Here is a 27,522-nt window from a genome sequence, read left to right as displayed (position 1 = left end):
CTCCTAATATCGCTGTTTTCAGCAGACGTGTTAAAAACTAACATTAGCGTCAGCCAGAGGGGGCGTTGTTTGTTAAATGGCCGTTTGGACTTTTATTCTTCTCCAAATCGTCTAATAAACAAAGAATTTAATTTAAACAATAAACTACTCCAGATAGCGCCACAAATCACTTATCTCTCTCTGCTCTGATATTTACGCCGGCTTACAATCACAGCAGGGCTGGAAAACAGAATCTGCTTCATGCATTTAAATGCAAATCAGACGATCCACAGAGCGAGCATCTAATCATCCACACAGCGTTCCCATCAAACACTTTGCTGCTTCGCCACATAAGTACAGATTACTTTAATTACCCTCCCTGAAGCTCCCTGTCAAAAAACTCAGATTAACATTGGAAATCAGCTGCTGTGCATTTCAGGTACATAAGCAGAGACCACTCTGTTTCCTTTGGACTTGGTGCTGATGCAGGTTTGAAGGTCTGCTGGTTCCTCTGGACAGGTAACATAAAAACATCAGATCCAAACTCACAGTAATCTGCAGATGGATCAATCTGAACAGAGCCATCACACACACACACACACACACACACACGCACGCACACGCACACACACACACACCCACACACACGATGGAGTTAATGTCCCCTTGGAGCCAGGTCAGTATTTCTGTCCCTGCAGCTCGTGGATCTAAATCAGGATCTGTTTGATGTTTGATGTGGCGTGATGGGTCGGGGCTCGGGTTGAGACATGGCATCTCTTTTGTTTGCATGCCAGTGGGTGTATGTGTGTGTGTGTGTGTGTGTGTGTGTGTGGGGTGGGAGATCAGCCTGGTCCTCCCAAGCCCTCTGGGAGGCATCTTGTCCACTGTTCTGTGTTTGTATAGAGGAAATCGAATTAATGGAAAAGGAAGGAAAATGTGTAGGTTTGATAACCCTGTTGTTGCACAACTTGGACTCACTTTACAAGTGCACCATAAATGTTTCCATCATGGTCTTATGTTAAAAGCAGGGTGCATATGGAGTCTTAAGGAATTGGATCAGGAGGTTTTCACCAAGAGAGAACAAATGGGCAGATTTCTTATAGAGCTGAGCTGTGTAGATTGATTATCTATTAGCAGTGTATACGAGTGTTACTGTGCTGCAGTTTGGAGTGTTTTACAAGACATGCCGGGGAGGAACTCTGTCAGGAGGAGTAGCTTCTGTCTATAAACACACGGAGGCACCTGAACACCTGATAGAGGGATAATAAAATTTAGCCTTGGTAAAACGACGTTTCAGACCAGCGATGACCTTTAAAAGCCTCCAGAGGTTAAGATTTTCTCACTGCTGCACTTCTGCTCTAGTTCCAGAGGGGGGCAGTCTTGTTTGATACTCCAGTAACCATGGCAACTTTGGAATCAGAATCGAGTGTATTACAATGGTCCAGATGAACCAAAACAAAAAGAATCTCATTGGTGGATGACGGAGCTAAGTTTGGAAATGTTAATTAAATAATTTAAACGGAAAAAAACAAAGATTTAACATGATTTTCAAACACAAAACCAGAAGCAAATGGTTTTCTATCATTAGATTTTGTCAAAACATCAAAAGGCCCAAAGATCTGCTTTATCTTCACAATAAGTTTCTAATGCAAAGGTGTTTTAATTTTCTCTACAATAGAAGAAAACTGTCAGACATCGAGATTTTAACTGAACAAAAGCATTTTAGTAAAATGTGGAATTTAAAGTATTTACTTATTTTTCTGTTCACACTACCATGTGTTAAGGGAAGTTCTTAACCATGACATTTACTGTTGTTATAATGAAACTATAACTGAACTTTTATAAGTGAACTTGTCTCAGTGTTGAACAACACAGAAGGAAGAGGATGAAGATGTGAGGACATCTTCATCCTCTTCATCCTCTTCATCCTCCAGCTGGAAGTAGAGCAGAAGTTGAGAACATTTCACCAACACGGTGCGACTGCATCACCTTACATCAGATTATTGGCGCTCACTCGACCTGCTGCCTTTCCCTCTGTTTGCCTCTTCCTGTTAATCCCCACCGGGGGCCCACGGCCCCTGAAGGGCAGCTGAGGCAGGATCGGCCCTGATCCCGTCTGGATTAAAGCGACGGCTGCGAACAGCTGTGAGGCCGGCCGAGGCCACATCCCTGCTGCTGGGTCCACCCATCGGCTCAACCGACCGACTGCAACAGCACGGATGAAAAGAGGAATCTGCTGCTTGGAAATGGAATAAATGAATCAAAACAGGAAGGACAGACCTGAAAGGAGTCCCTTAAATAGTTGTTGTTGGTGTGAAACTCGATGACCCTTCACAGAAGAAACAACTCTTCATGTGAAAACAGAAGCTCTCGTTATGAGGACCTCATAAAGCCCGTTTGAGACAGAGGAGAGGAAAACTGCTCAGTAGTTGGAAGGTTAAGGTCATGAATAACCTCAGTGCATAAAATGTTAATGTTCTCCTTCTGTCTGTGCAGAAGATCCTATCGTTAGAGACAAAGAGGCCGCTCCGCGGGGAGGAGACGGTCATTCATCTCCGAACTGTTTGTCTCCATGTCAGCGTGAAGCCAAGACCAGATCAGCTTAGAAATAAATGCAAACAAAACAGGAAATATTGTTTATAAAAACCACAAGAGAGAAACAGCCTGGATTTCCTGTTTTTAAGCTTTCAATGTGTTTCTAAAGTTTGTGTCACTTTATTCTGTCAAAATGGTCAAATACTGAAGGATGTTACAGCAGAACCTGGACTACAGTATTACCTTTGATAGAGCAATACTATTACTTTACAAAATGTAACCCATTCTGACCTTTGAACCCCAGAAATCCTGCAGGTTAAGGAACCACATTATGAATAGTAAACTTGAAACCTCCTCTAAAGGCCAAAGGATTTCTGCTGTTAAACTGTTTATCAGTTTTATCATCCAATTTGGATTTGGGCTCCAGATGACGACACAAACAACATAATCTGCATTTCTTTTTTAGATTATTTTGGCATGTTTGGAAATCCAGAAACACATGCTACTGTCCCTTTCATAGGCTGCACCAGGTGCTTACTGTGTATGACTGTATTCAGCAGAAAGAAGAACAGCGGTTTGAAATGGTGAACTGATCAGCATTTAAAAGAAGAAAATGTGTTTACTCATTTTTCCAGGAACATTTTACATTTAAACACGCAGACTGAGGCTGACTGGTGAAGGATTGCACATAAACCACCCAAACCTTAAACCTGCAGTGATCCCTCAGCAAATAATGCAGAAAGTGACACGAATTTCTGCATATATTTTTCCTAAATGTAAATAGAAGCACAGAGTCTTTAAAGAACTTACTGCACTAAAATGTGAGCAAATATGTTTTCAGATTTCTGACTTAATTAAATTCTCCGAACACAAGACATGAACTGCTCAGAACATGTTAGTAGAACTTCGCATGAAGAAAAAAAGACTAATCCTTAAATTCAGCGATGAGTCCCATCAGCTCCTGTTTTGTCGTGACCTGCACAGCGTGCAGACATGAATAAAAATGAGCAAACGATGTGGAAAACGACGGGAAGAGCGGCTGGGATCAGAGAGGAACGGCAGCTGCAGCGAGCGAGCCGCTTCACTTCAGCACCGGCGTGTTGACATTTTAATAGGATCCATAATACCAGCGAAGTGGGTCAGCGGCTGAGCGTTCTGTTCCAGCGCCAGCGGGCGCCGAGTCCGCTCAGCATCTGAAGGTTCTGCCCTGCTTTCTGCTCGTTTTGGTCCAGTCCCGCTCAGAGAAGTTTTCTGGAGACCAGAAATAATTTGAAACCTGCAGGCGACGCGTCTCTGTAACCGATTCTGTCACGTTCAGCTCGTCAGGATAAACCGCCTGCGGGCCAAGTGTTGGGCTGCACAAAGGTCAGCTGGTCATTCAGTGCTTCTGCTGGGAAAACAATTTGATTTCATGTCAAATAAAATATCTGTCAAAAGCTGTGAAATCTTCCCTTCCTGAGCCGAGTTCTGACCTCATCGCAGGTTCAGATTAAACAGCGTTTCATTCAAGTTGATTCAAACTTTAGTTATTTGTCCCAAAAGACAATTTAATGTTTTCATAACTCATATCATCTAAGTGACTTCAAAGGAACATTGTTGGTGGTGATGCTGTGGGCAGGAAAGATCTCCACTAGCAGTCAGTCAGCTGTGAATCTGAAAAGGCCTCTGACTGAAGACGGGGTGGGTAGATGTTGGAGTAGGGGATATGATCCTTCCCCATCATGATGGATAGAAGATGGTTAGAAATTCTGCTCTGCATCCATGAACCCTCCTTTTCTCCACTCTGAGATTCACAGTCAGAGGTCAGAGGTCATAGTTCAGGTATTAAATGAGTTTTTGAGATTCTAGATCACTGCTCCCAGTTCTAAACTAACTTGTTCCAACATCATAACAGCTGATCTGGTTCAGGCAGCAGTTCAGTTATAAAGCCATTAAAACCACAGCATGGTCACGTTCAACCAGCAGAGGCAACATGACGTTTTATATTCATGAGAGAAAAAATGTTTTTCTTTCAGGAGACTTTTTTTCATTCGGTCCTGAAAGATAAACTAAGCTTTGGGAGACTAAATGTTTTACTTTTTGTTTTGGTGATTCTCTGCTCTGCAGAAGTTTAACCACTTGGTAAGAAAACCAGCTGGACCAACCTGATGGACAGTCAAGTGTTTGACATCTGAGAACCAACAGATAACACAGTTTATGTATCTCTGATGAAATTTGAAATTAATTTGCTCTGAAATAATGTCAGTGGCTGGATCCTGAACCTGGTTCTGAAACTTCAGCCCTCGGCTTCTCCAAAGCTCTTCTTTTCTGAATTGTTTTAAATTGGCTACATTGGATTTAAATCCAGCAACAATCAGCAACAAACAAGATAAAACTCTTTCTAGTCGTATTTCTATCTAGTTCTAAGCATTTTTTTCTTTTTTACTGAAGTTTTTTAGGTTTTTAAATAGGGGTTTTGTTGAGATCCTTCCAGTGTTGCATTATGTTCTGATTGTTTCGTAATTTGGTGCCAAATAGAACTTTGAAGTGGATCTACAGACACCAACCCTCAGAATGGAGGGTATTTATCTCCCCCAGCCGGTGCAGCCGCCCCTCATGAGGTTCTGTTCCCATCAGAGCTCCATTACTCTGCTCTCTGCTGTATCGCTCCATCTGGAAGCGCCGCAGGCCCACTGGGACACATCCCTCACTCCAACCGGTTCAGCCCAACCTGCGGCGCGGACGCTCAGAGCAAATCAGCAGATAAGGAGCTGTAGCAGCCAGATAAGAGTCGCTTCCTAATTCGAAGCAGCTGAAAGGTAAAGAAGAGTCACACTTCACTGGGATTTCCAAAGATGGGAGCTGATAAGGAGACGTGCCTCGGATCTCTCATTGTTCTGCGGTTCCGGTTCTGTTGCTCTGCCAGGGCTTTTTGTTTTCCGTAAATGACTATTAGAAACACACAGGCGACCAGGTGGTCAGCTGAACTCCAGCCAAACACTCATTTAGCTGAGAAGTATCACAGAGTGTTCTCACTGGGACTTTTGGACCTGATTGGAAAAACAACAGAAAGAGGAATGAATGTGAGCACAGCCAGCGATCAGAGAGAGTCACGGCGACATTAAGGTCCATAAAGGCCGGCAGTCTGCTGCTCTGGCATTTGCTGAATTGATCTCTGTCAACATGAGGCAGCTTTACTGGAGCTGGCTGTGACTTATCGACAGCCTCGTCTGTTGCTTTGCTGTCAGCTGATGTTTGGGGGGTGGGGGGTCAGGTGGGGGCGAACACAGCTGACACTCGGGTCTACACTACAACAGTTCACAGTACGAAGAAACAGGAGAAAATGTTTAAATCCCAAAGAGCCACATAACCTGATGTACGTCAAATAGGACTTTTATTTTGAAAAATCAAAGTACATCTCTGAGTTATTAGTCGTCTTGTGATCGGAAGGTTGTAGGTTCGATTCCAGCTTCCTCCTGCCACATGTCGATGCGCCCTGGGCACTTAACCCCAAACTGCCTACTGACCTGCGTATCGGTGTGTGAATGGGTGAGTGTGAATGGGTGAATGTGACTCTAGTGTAAAGCACTTTGAGTGGCCAAAACGACTGGAAAAGCGCTATATAAGTTCAGTCCATTAACCATTTAGTACAGCTGATATAGTTTTACAGCAGCCACAATAAATGAATATGAGTGTCAAACTGTGTTCCCATGTTTATTGATGAACATGTTTTACATGGATGGTCTTAATGTGAGGAAATAAATCGTAGCCTAGTTTCAGCTTCACCTGGTTCAAATTCTGTACAAAAAAATCTAGTAAACTCCTTTTGCTATCCAATTATTAATCTGTTAATCCAAAAACAGTCCAGAGCCCCCTGGTGGACAGGAAGGGAAATGCAGAGTCAGTCCAGGACCAACACGACTGTGACATCATTATCACCTAAACTAACTATTCTATTGTAAAATCCAAACGAAGTCATTTAATTAAACTGCGATTTCATGAAAACCGTCGTCAGTGTCAAAATGCCAAATCAGGCAGGTGAAGTTTGACGTTCTGCAGCTTAAACTTCATGTTTTAATGAAAAGTGGAGTTAATATGAAATCCACTCATATCCTCTTTAAAACACGTGATCCATCTCTACTGCGTTTCTTTACAGTAAAACCTGTAGCTCTGAACCTTTTGAAGCTCTGCTTCCTTTTCCTCCGTCACCAGAGGAAAGCAGGATGCAGTTTAGTTCCTCTGGAATCAAACACTTCTGCTGTCGGATGTTTTACCTTTTAACAAAAGCTGCATGACACTTTTACAATAATTTAGCAGATTTGGATACAATCTGTTTGTTGTACAGACGTCGGATGCAGAGGTGTCCTCCCATCCTCCTCATCATCACTGAAACCATTTAAAGTTCCAGATAAATGAGACCTGAAGCCGCCTCACCTTTTCTGTCGTTGTTCTTCACATCCTGTTTTTCCAGGTCAGGACAGAGCTCTACTCTTCTCTGAATCTACTCACATCCTTCCCTCCTAAAGACCTCTGCTGTAAACATTGTGACAAACAGTAACAGAGCACGCTCGTTCACCTTTGACCCTTGAGTTCCTGGGCTGGTGTGCCGGCGGAGCATTCTGCACTTAGCAGGAATCCATTTAAACCAGCAGGGCGAGTAAATGAATTAAGAATGGAGGTCTCATCAGCTCAGCGCCGGGCCAGATGAGATCGATACATTGATCTTTGAGCTCATGACCCGAGACGCGTCCCACAGCTAAAGGCTCGGTTATTTCCCACATCAATTATTCCTCCAAAGTGGGATAATCCACAGAGGAAGCCTGGAATGGAGGAGAAAAACTCTCCTTTTCCCCGTTAGGTAGACAAAACCAGCTGATAAAGCTGAGCACAACTGTTTCCAGTGTTTCAAAGATTTATTTGTAGATTAGAATTTTGTTCTCATTTCCAATGTTTGCTTGATATAATAAGGATATTTTATTCCTTACTGTCTTGGTTCATGTTTTTGCACAGCATTTCTGCAGTTTGTTACTGAAGCAGAGGAGATTCTATGATAGAACCTGATAAAATTACCAGCAATGTAACAAAACCGTCTGTTCTGAAGATGAGGCCTGCTGCATAATATCAGGACAACTTGCAAGTTTTGTATCCGAAATTTTATTTACTATTTTCTTCCGTTCACCAATATTTTTATTTTTATGTTCATGACACGCACGCACACACATTCCTACACACATACACACACACACACACAGAAGTGCAGATTAGAGAGATCAATTGACTTATCAGTCATGTTTCTGCCAGAGAGAACCACACACAACGAGGAAACATGCAAGCTCCCTGCAGAAAGACCCTGATTCTGCTGATTATTTTACTCGTCTTTAATTTGTAAACCGCCTTGAAAATCTTTTGTTGGTGGTTCTAGTACTTACCCAGAATCCTCAGCTGCGTCACAGCTCCGTGCAGGCCGAAGAACATCCAGAGGGGACGCGAGTTGTCCACGCACACCTGCATCCCCACGTTGGTGCCGTTGTGGCTGAGGATGACCTCCCCCTCCTGGTTGACCAGGAAGCCCAGGATGTCGCTGCTCTGCAGAGGCGTCGGCACGCGGCACACGGCCCAGAACTCCTTCCTGTCCACCAGAGCCTCCGGGTTGTACGGCAGGTCGCTGGGGCGCAGCACCGCCGGGTCGCAGGAGGTCACGCCGTACGACAGCGAGCCCGTGCGCGCCGGGCTGGACTTGGTGACCTTGATGAAGACGGTCTCTCCGGTGCGCAGGGGCCGGTTGGTGAAGACCAGCGTCCGTTCCTCCCGGGCGTGCTCAGACCGGGCCACTGTCTGCTCGTCCAGCGTCTTGATGTGGGCGCCGCGCAGCTGGTGGAAGTGCAGGTCGCTCTCCAGGGCCGACGGCAGCAGGGAGGACTGCTGCGAGTTCAGGGAATTCTGGGGGATGGGGCAGGTGGAGGAGGAGGACGCCGAGGCCAGGTGCAGCGTGTGGCGGTGAGAGTGGGCAGGGCCTCGGTCCTCCTGCTGCAGGTTGAGATCGCACAGGCTGACGGAGAGGCGGGAGTCGTCAGCCTCGCGGCGCAGGGAGGAGGAGCGCACCGTGGTGAAGGAGCGTGGGCGCAGACAGTCTGGAGGAACGATCTCACTGTCTGCAGGACAGAAACAGGAACACAGTGTGAGGGAGAGCAGCAGCTAAACGCTGATTAGCAGTCTGCCTGAGGCCTGCAGCACTCTGGTCAGCTGAATCTCAACCACACTGACACCAACACACACTTCTTCCTACATGCATCAGCTGCATGCAGAGAATTCCTCATTTTTGACAGATTGTTGCAAACATACTTACAACCAGAGTGGACAATAACTGTCAACTGGAAGGAAAATGAATTGCAAATGAATATCTGAAAAGTGTGGAGTCCACTTGTCTTCAGTGTAGAGCCATTGTGTGCTGCCATTAAAGCCAAAAGTTGTTGTTTTTTTTTACATTTTTTACATTTCTACCCATTCCTCTTCTGAAAACACCTGGTTAGCATTTCCCTCCACTGTTGTAACATCTAACAGGTTTTCTTCCAGCATCATGTTGTCTTTAGTCCCATTCATCGACCCATTAACTCTGACCAGCTTCCTTTTACCTGCTGACAGCATCCCCACAGCCTGATGCTGCCACCATCATGTTTCATGCTGAGTTAGAGTTTAGTTTTATCTAAGCAAAGGACCCATTTTCCTGCAGTGGAAAACCGCAGAGGGGACTTTTGAGGACAGTTGGTTGCACTGGATTTTATTCAGGTCTAAATGCAAATGCATGAAACTCTCCTGAGATTGTTGCTGAAGATGTTAAAAACCATGTTTCATGATGCTTACAGTGCACTACACTGAAGTTCTGTTTGTAGTGGTCAAATTGTGAAAAAGTCACAGACTGGTCCTGTGCTTAAAGAAACAGAAACTAACAACCTCAGTTCCTGAACTGAAAATGTTCATGCTAATACTGCTGTCAGCCATGGCAGGAAAATAAAAGGTATTGTTGATGATAAAGTCTGAGACGTCCAAACAAGTTCAGTTTCTTCACTTCCTGTCCCGGGATCTCCCTGCTGAGAGACGTTTATAACTGCCAGTGTTCTCCGTGTCTAATTCGTCTGATTAGCTGCCCAGAGGTTGCTTACACTTTCTAGATGTAGCTGCTTTAAATAACACGCCTTTAATAACCTCCCCTGAGCCTGGCGGTGGTGAAATTAGCCTGACTGAGCCGCCTGTTTGGTCTGTACTAGTTTGGGTGGGATCAGATTATCTACAACATGCGTATTTGTTGGACTCAGAGTCCGAGGAAATGATGACGCAGCAAGCAAACGAGATCTTAAAAAGAGTGAGACAACTGTTGGTGGCTGCATGAAGTGAACGAGGGGTGAAAAACAGCCGCTGAAGGTAAGGAGAGCCTCTCCAGTCCGAGTCAGCGCTGAGTCTCTATCTGACCAGGGCCTGAGAGGCCTGACTGCAGATAAACCTCTTCGCCTCATTACGAGGCCTGCGGGACGGGCTGCACGCTGCAGCGATGAGAACAGAACAGGAAGCCACTTATGATGCCGTCCTGCAGCTGATTGAGACACAAACCAAAGGCAGACTGATAGGAAAAGTTCCTGAAAGAAGATCTGCTCGACCGAACTAATCTGTGGTTTATGGAGATCATTTTAACTTACAAACAAAAGCTTAAAAAAATACAGCTCTATCCCAATCGCTACCGGCCTGAGTTAGTATTAAAACATTAAAACAGAACAATTAGAAAAGGACGGAACAAGTGTGGGTGCAAACATTTCTGTTCAACATTCATTACGTCATTGACTTTGCAGCAATCTCGCCTACTGAACAACCATGAAGTGGAGGTGGAAACTTAATTGGATCAAGTCATTAATTTAGCAGCAATTCCTCATCCTGACTGAGCGTTATGAGGACATGAACAACCTTTGAAATGGAAGAAATTTACAACAGAACCCGAACCAGACTTAGAAAGACTGACCATCTTCAACAATTTATGGCATTTTAAAGCTTTTTCCTTCTGTGCCCAAAAACTAAATAATATTTGTGTTTTATAATTAACACAAATAATTATAAGTGGGACTCAATTAAAATTTTAATTGAGATAATTACAGGGTCTGTAATTAATTAATTGCTATTAATCACATTTTCATTGAAAACAATATCAACAGAATGAGCAACGTTTTCATTTCAAAGACCATTTTAGCTGCTAGATTATTGAATAAATATAATCTCAACAACAAAGATTGTTTTAATCTGTTATTTAGGTTGTTAAGCCATCAGATTTGTGTTATTCTGTTCATTCAGTTTTACAGAGTTTCAGAAAACCCTGAAACATGAGAGCTTTCATTATTTCACAGAAACAGATCAACTCAGCCTGAATGCTAAGTGATATTTAATGCAAGCTACAGATTCCTTTCATGTTAGCTTACGTCAACCCACCTTAACTAGAAGCATATCTATATATTCAGCTCATGTCGATTCCTCAGTTCTCTCCAAAAGGCAGTGAATCACATCAAACTTGATGCTTTAAATGTGTAAACCTGAACTGGAGTCGACAGCAGCCTCCTCCACGTTTGATCCTCTGATTTTTATGCGCTGTGGATGAAATCCTGTACGATTAAGTCTTGGAAAGATTACACAGCATCACCGCTCCATCAAAGTCACGTTAGCCGTCATTTAATGTTAGCTACTAACTCAAAGCGGCAAACTTTGTGATTAATCTTTAATGGGACTCTGGCTTTTTAATTGTGTTAACAGATTAGTCTGAGAGGCTTTAAATGGAGAGGACGGTGCCTTTGGTAGCTCCCAGAGACCATTAAACACCTCTCAGCTCTAAGAGAGCAGCCGCTGACACTCCCAGAGGCGAACGGCGCATCACTGGGCCGAATTTCATCCGTTTCCTCTCAACAACATCCTAAGCTCTGAACATCTCAGAGCTCTGATGTTGTAACTTTATTGTTAAGCAGTATTGTTATTAAGTAGAAAAAAAGATTAAAAATTTCTTTCATTTCTATTGTTTTTTTTTTTTTTTACCTTTTTTGTGGCCCATGTGCAATTCCAATTTGATGATTTTGGTCCACAAGGAAAAAGTTTGGACCCCTCTGCCTGTAAGCAGAGAGGCAGAGGTGTATGATGGCAGTGTCAGCATCATGCTGTGGGGATGCATGTCAAAGTCCAAACCTAAATGACAAATACTATCCAGCTTAGTTTTGCTTCAAATATAGCTGTCTGTGGCAACACTTGAAAACTGGTGTTTTCAGACACTGTGTGGAATCAGACAGAGCTGGAGCCTTTTTATAGACTGACAGGGAAACGTTCTCCTTCTGCTTTACAATTATCTGACTTGGTTTATCACAAGTAATCCTGATTAAAATTTGTGGTTTTAACATAAAATATGGTAACGTTGGGGTATGAATACTTCTGCAAAGTGCTGTATTGCTCCTAAATTAGTCATTAACAGACGGAAAGGAAACCTCAAAGTGACCTCTGCTGATGAGCAAAGGCATTCAGTCCACCTGCAGCCGAATCCTCCGCCTCCCGCAGAGGACTGGAATGATGGGAGTCCTGCAGAGCCTGCCGTCACTCCATCATGAATTGAATTATGATAGGTTGGAGTTAGTCAGAGAGCTCTGGGACTCGCGGCAGGGACTGGATGGGCGATGATGACATATCTGTTGGAGAGAGGGATCCTGTGACGGAGGGGCCGCGCTGCCATTCCCAAACCTGGATTTATGTTGAAAGGAGGCAATGGCGGCCTCCCAAGAGCTGCAAATCGTCTCCTTGTCCTTTCTGCATGTCAGCGCTGCTTTAAGTCAAACTCAGGATGTGTGAACACACACCAAACGACGCATTGGCTCCTCTCAAACCCGCACTCACTCATCTTTTGTTTTACAAAAAGCTTTCTGTGAGGTTTTATGTTCCCTTTTACATCTTTTCCTTTATCTATTTCCTCAAAGGGAAGTCGTTTCAAACCTCATCTGTCTTTCTGAGACGAGGAAACTCTGCTTTATGAGGAACAGACCCTTTTTCTCAGCTCAGAGGACAGAAAGGGGCTGCAGCATTTACCGGGCTCTCATAAAGGAGTGTGCTGGTGCACACGGCGTGCACGTGTGTGACCTCACCAGCAGCTGCCCGCTAATCGTTGGTGCACCTGCCTTTTTAACCGGGACAATCCCTTTGCTCCTATTGGTCTCTTTCAAATTTAAACACTCGCTGATGCTGGAGCTACTTCAGAAACTCTGTGTGCTCCTTCAACTGGCAACCCCACTTCAAAACCCAACAAATCAGAGGGAGTCCGTTTCGTTTTTTCCCCTCTTTCTCCAGTGAGCATTTTATGATTCCAATAATTAGGCACCTGTTGGGTTCATCTGCTGCAAATACATGGACGACAGGGATTTCAGGGTGGAGCGGTGTGTCTGTTTTAGCCCACAGAGTCTCTGGTTCTAAATGTTTTTGATTGGAGCAGTGGACAGGTTAGTTAACGCTGGACGGAGGGAGAGGCCGGGTGGCTTTAGCGGCTTTGCGAGTCTGAGCAGACGGAATGTGCCAGGGGTTTGAGCTGCAGTTCGAGACCGGCCGAGGGTTTGCGGGGGGATTTACTCTCTCACACTCGCAGCCTGTTTCAAAGGGTTTATTCTTTATCCGACTCTGGAGGGTTTCATCTGATGTCTGCAGAGAAAAGGGTGATCTCACCGAGATAGGAGAGGAACGGAGATGACATGAGTATGTGTGGATATGAAGGGAAGTGTTCGGATGGGATTAGCTGAGGAGGCAGAAGGTAGAGGAGGATATCCAGGGAGATTTTGCACTGAAGAGATAAAACTGGAGCAGAGAGAGAGGGAGATGTTTGAAAGGGAGGGATGGGCTCAGAAGGATCTTTATGCTGGATGTTTTGGTCCAGTCTGGAGTCTGGGTTTTAGGGAAAAACTCGCATTCCAGGCAACTCAGCCAAAACAAAATCTGGGTTGGTCCCAAGAGGCCCGTCCCTTTAAGTCACAGGTACTTTGGGTCACCAGGACATTTCAGCTGGTACCAAACAGCCTCACAGGACTTCAACACTACTAAGCTTCCTTATATGGAACCTGGGATAATACGCCCGAATATGAGGGATCATTTAAGGCGGCTCTGTAGGCGCACAGGGCAACTGTGGCTCTGTGGGTAGAGCCGTCGCCTTGTGATCGGAAGGTTGTAGGTCTGATTCCAGCTTCGTCCTCCCACATGTCAATGTGCCCTAGGCACCCACCGATCTGTGTATCAGTGAATAAATGTGTGCGTGAATGAATGTGACTCTAGTGTAAAGTGCTGTGAGTGGTCAAAATGACTGGAAAAGCTCTATATAAGTTCAGTCCATTCATCATTTACATGTACCACTAATACAGAATCCTTCCAAGTGTTACTGACGTACGGCAGCTATAACCCAATCACACTGTTACTTAACCTCAGATACTCTGTCTGCATTCACATCATACCTCAGCATGTTAAATGCTTGACTTACCTGGACCTCTTTCTGAGTCCTAATAGACTGTATATATAAAATCATTTAGTGAATTGTTATATAACAAGACATCAACGACAAAAAACATCCAGATCCAGAAAGAAACTGTGAACTTCACACTTCACACCCTTCATCCCAATATACACTCACTAACAGAGATGTGTTGTAACTACTTACATTTACTGAGTTACATTTGGTTTTGGAAAAAATATATTTTTAGGAGTAGATTCACTACTATTTACTTTTACTTGATAGATATCTTTGTGAAGTATTCATATTATTTGAGTAAAATTTCTGGATACTCCACTAACTGAGTACTTTCACTGAATAAGGAACAAACATTTTTATTTTATAAGTTTTACACTATAAAATATTGACTTGTAGACGTGTCTTCCACTTAAAATTAGACAATTTTAAATGTATATCTTATTTTTTCATTTTGATATTTTAAATACCAGAATCTGCACATAACTTTATATTTTTTCTGCTCAGCACTTGATTTGGATTTTTACAAGCACTGGGATTTTAATGAAACACACACAACAAATCCCATTTAAAAAACTTCCACTTTAAATTCCTCCATGTTTTCTGAAGTTAAATGAAACTAATCTTTGTGGGTTTTTTAGTAACCACATTTCTTGGCCTTGCAGATGTATATTTTAAATAAATCTACCTTGACACACCTCACTGTAGGACAGAAAGACGAAAAAACTACAAAATAAAAGTGATAATGTTTAAGTGATTTTCAATCAGAGCAGCTTAATGTTGGTTGTGATGTTATAAAACTTCCCTCCATCATTTTTCATCCTGAACCTCCAACAATCTGGAGGAGGATCCATCTACACAGATGATCTAGTTAGAAAACTTTCTAATCAGTTTAATTTCTTCATTTCAAATCTAATTTTAGAACTTCAACCATCCGGAGCAACTGCTGAAAATCAATTTTCCTCTTGGGGATTATCAAAGTTCCTCTGATTCCCATCTCAGCACAGCTCCAGGACGGCTGTCTAAGTTTAGAATGTAATTTATGAACCGGCATGCAGTCGGCCACCCTCTTTCCCGAACTGTGTCACAGAAAGATTTACACCCTGTTTGTGCCTCCTAATGGGTTTTAGTCACTTTCTAATATCAGACCGCTGGATGAATCCGAGGATCGCTTCTTTAGATCACATAGAAATTCAGAAAAACAGGAAACAGCACAATGTTTCTCACTGGTTACCATGGTTACCCACATACATCAGTCATTTTAAATCATTTAAAATTTGACTCCAAATGCCAAATAATACAAATTCTGATAGCTCATCTTTGTTATTTGAGTCATAAATCTTTCTGAGGCCAAGAAACGCCACACTGGTAAATTTTATCCATTTGATGTGTTGAAGTTTTTACTACTCTACATTTCCTGAAAACGCCCCAAAAGCCCCCCAAAAGCCATGTTTTCATCTTTGTATGTTTTTCTTGGCTGTCTGCGTGAAGCGTGATCCCATTAAGAGGGAGAATCGTTGCTGCCAAGTCAAACACTGAGCTCGTATTAATCAAAGATGGGAATCATGGCTGCTTTCTCCACTCTGAGCTGGATTTCTGTCAGTCCTCATGTCAGCAGGAGTTTATGAAGGAAACAGAAAGCTGCAGTGGACTGACCCAAAGTTTAAAATTCTCTGTTTGTTTCACTTGACTTAAAACTAGTGGAGGGTTAACATTTTGAATTGAGTTAATTGCAGGGTCTGTAATTAATTAATTAACTGTGATTAATAGCATTTTAATGAAAAACTGTATATGGACAAAATAAGCAACATTTTAATGGCAGTGATGACTGCAGACGCTGGCATCAGTGTTGGGGACGTCTGTGCTGCTGCAACATGTTTAACATTGAGATGCTCTTTTAGTCTTGAATAGCTGCACAACTTGAACACAACAATAATCTTTTCCAACATCGTATCAGATCATTTTTTGAAAAATGAACCCCCAGTGGACCAAGAGAAGCAGCTTGTGTCGCTTGTGCATCAGATTTACAGTCGTACCGGAAACATGGCTTAGGATTTTTGTATGTAAATTTTTTTTTAAATGGAATAATTGTGGTCACATTCATTTAAAACACTTTAAAATCTATGAAATTAATTAATCAAAATGAACATGTTAAAGTCCCAGCTCTACTTTAAGCTAAAACCTGTAACACGAACAATGGAAGATAACAGAATTATTATTCCTTAAATGTATAAAAGCACACAAACACACAAACGCCCATGCTCATATCAAAGGGAAACTTAGAGAGACCAGTTGACCTAACAGTCACGTTTTTGGTTTTGGGCTGTAAGAGGAAACTGGAGTACCCAGAGAGAACCTACACATGCTCAGGGAGAATATGCACACCCTGCAGAAAGACCTCAGGCCAGGATTCAAACCCAGGACTCTGTTGGTGGAAGGAAACACCAAATGTTCCACCAGAACACGTCCTCTATGTCCATATGGCTGCAATGACTACAAATTGCTGCTTTTCACAAATTTCTGCCAGTTTGAGCAGAGAGACGGGACAAAGGGAGTTAGAGAGCAGTTTAATCAACAGCCTGGCCGTGATATAATATAGTGACCAGACAGAGGAAATAACAACTAAACAACTAAAAGAGCAGATTAGAAATGATGCCATCATTCAGAACAGGAAAGGTTTTACCTTTCCGAGCTGATTTACTCTGCCAATCTTTCAGAGCAACAGAATTTCTGCCTTCAGATGGTTTAATGAGATGTTATTCTCCCGTCAGGAGCTACCACATAATCCAATCCGTCCCTGAGGAAAACGCTGTGCAGCTCTTTGATGTCTCCACCAAACCCCGGAACGTCAGCGGTCCTGATAGGTGACAGAGATTGCCTCTCCTCCCGGTCGCCGTGTTTTGGTATGAGCTAAATGAACTGCTCCAGCTCCGTCGTGGCGACAGCTGGATTAGACCTGCTCCCCACCCGGAGCCGGGCCGGCGGAGAGGTGTTTGCAGCCTGGAGGCTTTCCAATCAGCCTTCATCCCACCGTCCTCCAGGACAGACACACGCAGAGGCCGCCCTTCGTGATTAAAGCTCCGCTGTGCCTGACTCATACAATCCGAGTCCTGCAGGCTTCACAACAGCTGGAATTACTCAGTTGCTCAACCTCGCTCCCTGTGTCGAGCAAAGTCCTGCGGTGTGCACGAGTGTGTGAGTGCGAGAGTGACAGCTAACCGAGGGAACGCGATATATTAAACAACCTTTGTGGCTTGTTGGATTTCAGGCCTTTGGGGGACAGCCTCAGTCACTGCTGCCAACATCCACTATATGTGCTGTGCCGTTAAAGGGAGGAGATAATCAATCACCGGACGCCCGAGGCGACAGAGATGTTCCCATACCTGACACCTTTAAAAGCTTGGCTATATATTGTAAAGAATCCAAACTTGTCACAGCAAAGCAGAATCCAGAGGAAACAAACACACTGCATGGATCCCTGTCCTCACTCTCAGAGGGAAATCTCTAACATCGAGTTGTAGAAGTGTGGAAGAACTGAATCAAGCTCATAGAAAATAAATTCCTCTGAAGATTCCTGAGAAGTTTCTGCTCCTGCTTCAGCCTTTCGACATCAGACATGTTTGTCTGACCCCCAGAGTCACTCAGCACTCACCTGCTTCCTGAAATGACCTCAGATCAGCCTCAGGAAGGAGAACAGGTAATGAACCATCAACCCTAAAGAAATATTACCATCAGATTTTCATCATAGATATTTATCAGCTCACATAAATTATTGGTGTCATTCTCTGAGTGCTTCTCGAGAACCGCCATCTCTGAGCAGAGTCTTCGTCCTCTAGATCTACTGTCCTACAGCTTCTAGATGCACCGAGCTTCTCACTCCATCTCTGAGGCAGAACCCAGACGGCCTGAGAAGGAAACTCACTCTGAGGTCTCATTCTTTCAGTCACTGCCTAGAACAGTGACTGATATTTTGCTCAAATACTTATTTGATGCAACTGTAATCAGACTTCTGTGTGAACGGTTTATGGTCCCAAAGCGCTTTGAAAACTATTGGATAGGCATCTGAATTAGTACCAAACAAGGACATGGCACAAATCAATTTTTTTCAGGGTGTAAAGTTTGGAATTGGGTCATCCTGAATGCTGGAAAAAAGTTGCATTTGGGTCACATTTGCCTGCAGTACAGCAGTATAGCCATAGACAAGGGAAGGAACACATGTTGACCAGTAAGTCGAAAGTTTCACCTTTCCGCTCGGATCTCTTTCTCTGACCGACACAGAGCTGCATCACTGCATGCGCAGCAACAATCGTCTTTCCCTCTCTGCGTTTCTCTCATTCATGAACAAAACCTGAACTCCACTTGGGGCTGTTCTGTCACCACTGAGACAGCATCAAGATGCGCTGGTCGCCAACGGGAAAACAGTCCAAGAACACAATTTCAAACCACATTCATGCCTCAGACTGATGTTTGCAGGAAGGTCACTCCTGAATCAGATGAGTGGTTAATGACCAGACCTTTGCCTATCTTGGTTGAATTCAGCCTTTTGAGTTGCAGACTTTCTGCAACTCAAAAGGCAGGATTCAAACCCAGGACTCTGAAACCAGAGAACACACTGAACAGAGGCCATGGGACACAATGGAGGAGCGTTTTGACCTGCCTGGTCAGCTTACTGCTTTCTTGGATAAAACTATTTCAAAAGGAAAAGGTTTTTTTCCCCACTCTTTTATCATTTTTGTTCTAAATGTGAGGCAAAATGGATGAACAAACTCATCTTTCAGCAGGAGGAAGACGCTGTGAGTGAAATGGCTGATGGGAACTGGCAGATGAGGCTTTCAGGGGCCGTGTGTGTTTGAGCGCTCGTGTGCTGCATTGTCCTCGCTGAATGGAAGCCCAGCTGCAACCCTAATCTACATAATGGGAGGGCTGCAGCGAATAAACAGCATGAGAAACCCAATCCAGCTTTCCAATCTAATTCAATCTTTACGTAGCTACGATTACCAAATCCTACAGCGGACTGATGGATGTTCTCAGCTTCAGCAGGAAAACACTGTGATGCAAAGAAGTTTTGTTTCAGTGAGGAGATAAAGCAAAATGTTCCTCAGCTTTTGGATAAATATGTTTGATTTGTGTTCTATTTGAAAATCTGAAGCACAGATCAGCTCTCCTCGAGTCCCAGAGGAAGAAAAGGATGAAACTGAGGAATATGGCCTCAAATGTCAGAGCCGCAGGGCTTTTTCAGCGAAAGGGAAAGTTTCATGGAGCGTTACACATAGAAATGTGATGTAAAGAGCTGATGTGGCTCATTTTTCAGAATCACAAAGAGGCTGAGGCTACTCTACATGATGTAAGTCTATGTCAGTCCTTGGTAGCGCTCCGCTCCTCTGCACAGGCCCCGGTTTGTGGGGGCAGATGTGATTTAGATGCCCCCACCCTGAGGAACAGGAGTCCTTCTTTTCTGCAGACTGCCCAGCATACGGCCTGCAGACTGCCCAGCATAATACAGTAGAAACAACAGAAGAAGGGGCCTGGCTTCTACACAAATCTGCTTGAAGCTGTTTTTCTTCCAGTGATCAGATCTCTGGGCTCAGCTCAAAACATGAGTCGTTTTGAAGCCTTTGTCATCCAGGGAGAGGTCAAAATTAAGAAGTTAGAGTGTGGAAAGTAAACATTAAAAGCAAAAGAGTGAGCACAGGACCACTGAGAATGCAGCTGAATGGCCTGGATTTAACAGCAGGTTTGCATGTCACTGCCTGACAACACAAGACCTGAACGCAACGTTTGAAAAGCTTGAACTTTACAATTACAGGAAAATGTATATTATCATTTGTCCAGAGATGAAGAAGTCAGAAGAGGAAACCCGCCAAGAAAGGTAAAAGCTCTTTTCGAGCTGAATCTGTCTGATTTGCCATAGTGACATCTCACTGCTTGTGAAAAAGAAATTGTATTTTTTTTAATCTAATTCTGGCAGATCAGAGGTAGATTAAAAATAATCCCAGTTCTGACCAACATAGTTTCTCTGATGTCCACAAGTATATGTCAACACATTCCTCCCAATAAAATGAGTCATTTCATGTTAGCAAAGAATGAATGCTGTGATTGTGGAAATGAGGCTTAAAATAAGGACGGAAAAAATGCATCTTGAGCTCTTTTATAAAGCTAGACATGCAGGGGAGTCATGTGAACAGACCACTAACTGATTTAATACGATGTTTAGACATCAGCAGATGTCTGAACATTGGCGTCAATAAGCTGCCAAGCATCCATTCTACATATTCTGGGATAAAACGTCTTTTTTTTGTCAAGAAAATCAGTTTTCTGTCAACACCTAAAGACAGGGACAGACTTTATTGATGTCATCATCCATATATCGTAGTACATTTCTGTTTTAGTCCAAATATGCTTTTTGTTTCAAAATGTGTTTTTAATATTGCGTATCTGCTTTGAAAAACAAAAGAAAGACCAACTGTGACTTAGACGTGTTTTCAGCAATAAAATATGATAATGATGATAAAAAGTATGTGGCCCTTACAGATTCTTCTGTCACTTTTAAATGTAGAAACAAGTTTTAATATTAAAGAAAAATAAACTAACATAAATACAAAATGTGGGCTGCACAGTGGTGCAGTTGGTAGAGCGGTTGCCTGACAGCATGAAGGTTCTGGGTTTGATTCCCAGCCTGGGGTCTTTCTGCATGCAGTTTGCATGTTCTCCCTGTGGATGGTGGGTTCTCTCCGGGTACTCCGGTTTCCTCCCACAGTCCAAAAGCATGACTGTCAGGTTAATTGGTCTCTCTAATTTCCCCCTAGGTGTGAGTGTGTGTGTGCATGGTTGTGTGTCTCTGTGTTGTGACTGGTGACCTGTCCAGGTGACCCCGCCTCTCGCCCGGAACATTAGCTGGAGAGGCACCAGCACCTCCTGACCCCACTGAGGGACAAGTGTGTAAGAAATGGATGGAAATACAAAATGCCTTCTTTTGTTAAATTAGCCGTTATTAACTATATACATACTTGTGGTTCAGTTTCACCTGTCTGAAAACATGAAGTAAGCTTAAAGATCCTAAGAATACACAAACACTTTGCATCACTTTAAAGCAGCTTCAGCCAAATACACAGTAAAGTAAAGCATTACAACAAAATTCACAGCAGCAGAGGAGATGACAGCAGTCAGTGTGTACATGAAAGCCTCTGCTATGCGATCCTGAGCTGTCTGTGTGGTATGAACACGAAGCTACACCGTAAACACAGGAGCAGAGTATCGGGCAGCTGCAGCTCAGCTGGTCAGCTGGTGCTCTGCAGATTCATGGAAGGCTTTACTGTACACAGATATGGTCACTTCCAGAGAACAACGTGCTTCCAGTCAACAAGAGAAGAGAAAAACAGGCTCTGTCAGCGGAACAAATGTTGGAAACAGAAGCACCAAGGTGAGATGTTACCTAGAAATATCAGATCGACACAAAGATGAAGCTACATTGTTCAGGTGTCACAGATGCAGAGAGATCCTGTCAATTTCTTAAGAGGAAAAATGAAAATCCACATCGAAATCGACATCACTGCAGATTTCATTCTGCTCCCATTTTACCGTTAAAACCTACAACTCAGCCATTTTCTTTGATGAGGTTCATAAAAGAAACTGCAGCTGCACAATATGACAAAAACTTGAAATTAAATGATCATTGCTGAACATTGAACTGACAATGATTACTAAATTTTAATTAATCTTCTCTCTATTTTCTATTATTAAAATGTCTAAATCACTCTTCGCAGTCCTTTATGTTTGTGACACAACGGTTGACAGTCAAAACATCATTTTGTGCCATTCTGCTTTGAACAGAGCAATATGACGAGTTTTCAGTTTATCAGCACAGCTTTGAAAGACCTAATTTCTCTGCCATAAGGCCGGGGCGTCCCACTCTAACCCTGCAGTGTCCTGCAGCTTTTAGATGTGTCCTTGTTCCAACACAGCTGATTTAAATGACTAAATGACGTCCCCAACAAATCGTCCAGTTCTCCAGAAGGCTGGAAATGAATTGTTTGATTCAAGTTTTTTGACCTAGGTTCACATCTGAAGCTGCTTCTCCATGGATGTGGCTTTAACTGGTTCCACCCCAGTCAGATTTGTCATCATTAGTAGATCCTGTGTGGTTGTTCCCTGTTTTCATAAACACTCCAGGGGAGGTTCAAGCCGCACTGAGCCATTTATCACATGCAAGCCTTTTGATTGACAGCAGACTGCGTCTGTTGATTGGCCCATGATTTATGGGCCAAACTCCAAACAACAACATCTAAGCCACCGCAGTGGACCGACGGACATGGCGTCTGCTATCAAAGAGCTGCTCAGTGTGGAGGAGCGTAATTATGAGCAGCGCCAGGAGCAGATGCATCAACTTTTGGAAACTGTGATTTAGTAGCTCTGCAAGCAGCACATCCCTCAGAAGAGACAAGGAATGAGAAACGGTGCAGCTCTGGTCAAGAAGAACTGAACCAGACATTAACCGGCTAGAGTGAGGCTTGGCGATGGAGAAATGGGCTAGAACATGTAGGACTCCGACCTTAACCCTCTACTCTGGGAACCACTTTTTAAGGCTGCTGTTGTAACTCAAGGAGGGTCAGGAGGTTATTATTAAATATATTTGACATTGAATTGGGACACCTATTTATTTTGCACATCAAACATCATCTCAACAGAGCTTCAACATGCTAAAACTATTCGTAATGCTGGTTGAAACTGTGTTCATACAGGATGTGGACACAACTAAACACTAGAATGTTTGTTTGTGACCAAAACGTTTCCACAGAGAAACACATTCAAGTTTCTTTATGTCCACAGCTTGAAGCAGTTACAACAAATGATTCACTGCATTGAAAAGTTGACCCCAGATACACCGGGGTCAACCAGAGATAATATGCGCCATCTTATCGCACTTATTAGATTTTCCACCAAACTTCAACAATTTTGGTGGAAAATTGCCTTTATTTAAGCAATGTTCAGTTCTTAGAACCGAAGGAGACTAAGAAACTTCTTCTTCTGTTAACGATGGTTTGAGCACATGCAGGAAGGAGGTTTTTAGTTTATAACGTTGGATTGTTGTTGGCCGTCTTACCTAGCAGCTGGACTCCGCGGGTCAGACCGTAAACATCAATGAGGGCCCAGAGCGGTTCCGCTGTCCGGACCCCGCTGAAGAACAGCATGGGACTGGACTCGTTAATGCGGTAGAAGACCCTGCCCTTCTTGTCGACCCAGAAGGCGATGATGTTTCCCTCGTTGGCAAACTCTTCGGGCAGGGCTTTGGCCCAGAAGCCGCTCTGGGACACCAGATCGGGACAGGCGTACTTCGGCAGGTTGTCGGGGTTTATCCTGGAGGGGTCTTTGGAGGTGAAGCCCAGACGCAGAGCTCCACTCCAGCAGCACTGCTTTTTAGTGATCTGAAGGAGAATAACATTCACTTTTTCTAACGTCATTTATAAAAAGAGAGCTCAAAGCAAATAGCTTTAAAAGAGGTCAGGAAATACCTTGAGGCGGACTTGCTCGTACAGCGCGATGGGCCTGTTGCTGAAGGTGATGGCGTTGCAGAAGCTGGCCTGCCTCTTGACGGTCTTCTGGGCCAGGTCCATGACTATCTGGGATCCCTTGGTGTTTGGATGGAAAAGGAGCGGGCTGACCGGGAAAGGTCCGCCGACGCTGCCGCACTGGATGGGCAGACACCTCTTGGGTTTGTGGTGACATCGGTGTGACGTGGACGGGAACGGGCCGCCGAGGGAGTCTGAGAACACAAACATGCCATGAATAATCAGCATCAGGGTGTCAAAGTTTGGTTTTTATGTTGGAATGTTTCACAAATACAAACAATTTGAAATCAAGCTTCTCTGTCTAAAACGGAGCAACCAAACTGAAAATTGAGCTGAAATGCAAAATATTTCATCTATTTTGAAGGTTTTATTTGACTGAAATTGTCATGATCCAAAGATGTTTGAATTTTGATCATTTCCAAGTTGGTTTATTTATGCTCCACAGGTCATATTAGTTTAATCCTTTGTAGTTTATTTTTATGTTTTGTTCGTTGTACATTTGAATTTATTTTTTGAATTATCAGCGTTTTGTTGTCTCCTTGGTTTCTTGAGTCTTATTTCATCTTCCTTTGTTTTAATTAGTTTTCCTTGTTTTCCTCCAGCAGCAGCTGTTCCACATCACCTCTGATTGTCTGATTGAGGCTTTTTGTTTTTCATTGTTTCTTTGCTCCACTGTCTGTGCTCCACTTCCTGCTAACCTTGTTTCAAGATCTGTAAGTTTTTCTTTTTTCATAAACCTTCAACAGGCGTTTCTCAAGTTGCTTTCTAAAAATAACAGACATGTCGTTCCTGCATGGAAAATAAAAATGTTTTCTTTACAAACCCTAATAAATTGAGCTTTTTAATCAAGTGCAAGCGTAGAAAAAGTCTGTGTGTATTCTGGCGTAGAAGATGCAGCGCTCATGCAGTAGTTGGGAACAACAGGCTCTGGGGCCGATTTTACTGGAGTGATTAACTTTCAAGATGGAAATACAAAATTAACTTCTACATCTGAAGAAATCTGTGATTTCATTCTGGAAGCTTAAATGTCTGCCTGACAGTTTTATTATTATGAATTTTCAATCAATCCTGTAGCCTAGCATTAGAAAAAATAGTATCTTGCTTATGGTTGTGTAGATTCAATCCAGGATTGCTTTCCTTATTACAGAACTAGATCATAAGGTTTAGCTCATTTTTAACAGTATTTGTAATGAGCAAAGCAGCATTTGTAAAAATGTTAATAAGTGTTAAATCTGAGGGAAGTCAGAGGAACCACAAAGCCACTAAATCTGTATTTGCAAATAGTGGAGTAGTATCGTTTTACTTCCACGGTCAGTGAAAACCACATATTTATTGGGAAGAAATCAAAGTTGAGGTTTTAATATTGCAATACTGTTTAAAGTGGAACTCTGTCACAGAAAGGTTACCTGGTAGAAATTACACACAGAGAAAGAAAATAGATGTGCTAATCATAACAAACATAAACAGGAAATCAGTCTGATTTAACGCAGCTTCAGAGCTACAAGTAAAAACCCAAAACTCTCATGGTTCTGCTTCTCATTTGACTCAATCCAAGTACAAAAATGAAACAATTATATTAAAAGTTCTCTCACTGCTCTGTTGGATTAAAGGCCTGTTCAGAGCTGCCATCATCCTGTTTTATCTCCTTTCTGATTGGTTCATTTCTGTGTGGAAAACATTTTTTTCAGGTTTGAGATTAACATGCTGTTGAACTTGGATATCCCATAAAGCAGTCTTTTTTCTTTTTCCCCATTCCAGTGCATGTTTGGATAACCATCTATGGGGAGAAGAAAATGTGGACCATAAATCAGAAAGATCCAGTGAAAGATCATACGTTTCTTCCTTTATTAAAGTGTTAAAGAGAAAGCCAGGGTGTTATTCCTCTCCTCTCAGCCGCTTGCCTACAAAAACACGGCTGGAGTAGAAAGAGTCGAGGTGAAATTATGGTGAATGTTGTGTTTATGGTTGTGTGGATTCAATCCAGGCTTGCTCTCCTTATCACAGAGAACTACTTGATTTTAACAGACCAGCCCAGCGGTTGGAGCAGATGTCCTGTGAAGACCTGATAAGAGCTCGGTGCCAACCGTCCCTGAATACAGCTGGCTTTGTGTCCTCTCCTCCTTGTCCAGTAATGACCCTTTCCAGTTTTACACCCCATTACCATGTCGGTTGCAAAATAATAGTAATAATAATAAAACAGAAGGCGCCTCTGAAGCCTTTTCTCTTAAGCAGAGCCAACTCTGAGCAGCATGCATGTGCTGAATGAGGCGGGCACACGTGGTGGCAGCGCGGGCAGATTGAGCTGCATGCATTAGCGGCCTCTAAAGAGGCGCAGCTGCCGTGGAGGAAAACAGGCTACGTGTGAATTCATGTTCCTTAGCAACCCCCCATATCTGAACGTCTCAATCGGCTCCCTCTGCAGCCATCAGTTGGGACACAGATGCCTTTTGTTTACTCGCACCATGAAAATATATTTATAGACCCAGAATCTGGTCATCTGCAGCTTCTCTGTCTGTTTTCTCTGGAATCTGATCAACAGAAGCAAAATCACTTTACAGAAACATCTCCCTTAATAACTTTAATGCTCCATTTTAATCAACCCAAGACACCTTCTAAAGGACCGTGGCAGATATATTCAGAATTACACAAACAAAATTATAAGTGCACTAAAATTGAGCTCATATGCAAACTTTTGTGGGTACAAACAAAAACAGCACTGCAGAGCTAAGGCTTGGTTCCCAAAGTAGAGGTTAGGGTCTCAATGTGGGTTGTGAAATATTGAGTGAGTGGTCCTTAAGGGTTCATTTCCACTAGCCCTGTTCAGTCCGCTGAAGTCAGAACATCTGGTTCGTTTGGAGAGGTGTGAATGCGTAACCGAAGCGAACAATAAGACAGGTTTTTAAAGCAATCCACAATTAGTTGAAGATGTTGGCCTGAATATGTTGTAACTTTCCTATTAACTAAAACAGTGCTGTTTGTGATACGTCAAAACTCAAATTACTTCAAAAAATGTATATCTTATTCTATATTTTTCACCCTGGAGGTTGTAATTTTTTCACCCTTGCAATGCATGCTGGGTGATGACGCAGTTGGTCCGTTCTGTTCTGGAATTTACAGAGTAAACAGAGGAAGGCTAACGTTACCCGAGTTATTGATTGTTTGGTGTAAATTTAGACAATCCCACACTGTGTTGCTGTTGGCTGTAATTAAAAAGAAATAAAATAAATAATGATTTATTTTATGGTGAGTCTGTCCCACAGGGAAAAAAAGAAAGAAAGAACCAAGCACAACAGTTGTGTCCTCAACTCAAAGAGAAGAGAGAAGGCTCAAAGTGACCCTGTTTACATGACAATTATGGCATTTTCTATGATCAAGTTTACATGAACACATTCTAATTACAATCTTTGCTTACACAGTAACATACACATCGAAAAGGTGCAATGCCCTCGCCATGCCACTACTTGGTGGTAGGTTCTTTGAAACTAAATGCGTAAACAACAACAACAAAAGTTCAAACTGAAAGCCTGTCGATTCGCATTTTCCCATCAGATACTGTTCCCCGAGTATCTGGGGCAACACACACACACACACACACACACACACACACACACACACACACACACACACACACACACACAGTATGTATGTGTGTCTGTTGAGAGCACGTTTTGCAAAAAAGTGAAAAAGTGGGACAACATTGCCAAAGCAAATTGTTTGAGCGTTCACGGTGTCTGAAGTTCTCGAGATAAGAGCGCTGAACAAGGAGCAGCGAGAAGACGCTGGTGGAACCATATCTGTTAGGGAACCGTATCTGTTGGGGAAGCGTATCTGTTGGGGAACAGTATCTGTTGGGGACCGTATCTGTTGGGGAACCGTATCTGTTGGGGAATCGTACCTGTTGGGGAACCGTATCTGTTGGGGACCGTATCTGTTGGGGGACCGTATCTGTTGGGG

General features: G+C 43.1%; 1 protein-coding gene and 2 long non-coding RNA genes across 4 annotated transcripts in view; 2 read left to right on the top strand and 1 right to left on the bottom strand.

Moving 5' to 3' along the window:
* The window catches only part of neurl1aa (neuralized E3 ubiquitin protein ligase 1Aa), a 63,532-nt gene that overhangs the window by 5,882 nt on the left and 30,128 nt on the right, over positions 1-27,522 (bottom strand). For both annotated transcript variants that reach the window (XM_016675605.1, XM_007560602.2), the window contains exons 2-4: positions 23,512-23,762; positions 23,103-23,424; positions 7,923-8,645 (exon numbers count right to left, since the gene is read on the bottom strand). In XM_016675605.1, the coding sequence (XP_016531091.1) occupies positions 7,923-8,645; positions 23,103-23,424; positions 23,512-23,762 (1,296 nt within the window). The remainder of the gene's footprint in view (positions 1-7,922; positions 8,646-23,102; positions 23,425-23,511; positions 23,763-27,522) is intronic.
* On the top strand, positions 16,265-19,614 carry LOC107837145 (uncharacterized). Its single transcript, XR_001663140.1, has 3 exons — positions 16,265-17,699; positions 17,839-17,930; positions 18,784-19,614. It is a non-coding gene; the product is annotated as an uncharacterized LOC107837145 (long non-coding RNA).
* Positions 23,771-25,776, top strand: LOC107837144 (uncharacterized). The gene is made up of 2 exons (XR_001663139.1): positions 23,771-25,503; positions 25,594-25,776. It is a non-coding gene; the product is annotated as an uncharacterized LOC107837144 (long non-coding RNA).

Source organism: Poecilia formosa, unplaced genomic scaffold (genome assembly GCF_000485575.1).
Source record: "Poecilia formosa unplaced genomic scaffold, Poecilia_formosa-5.1.2 Scaffold117, whole genome shotgun sequence".
Lineage (NCBI taxonomy): Eukaryota > Metazoa > Chordata > Actinopteri > Cyprinodontiformes > Poeciliidae > Poecilia > Poecilia formosa.
Note: the sequence above shows the minus strand (reverse complement) of the source record. Positions and strands in the feature narration are given on the sequence as shown.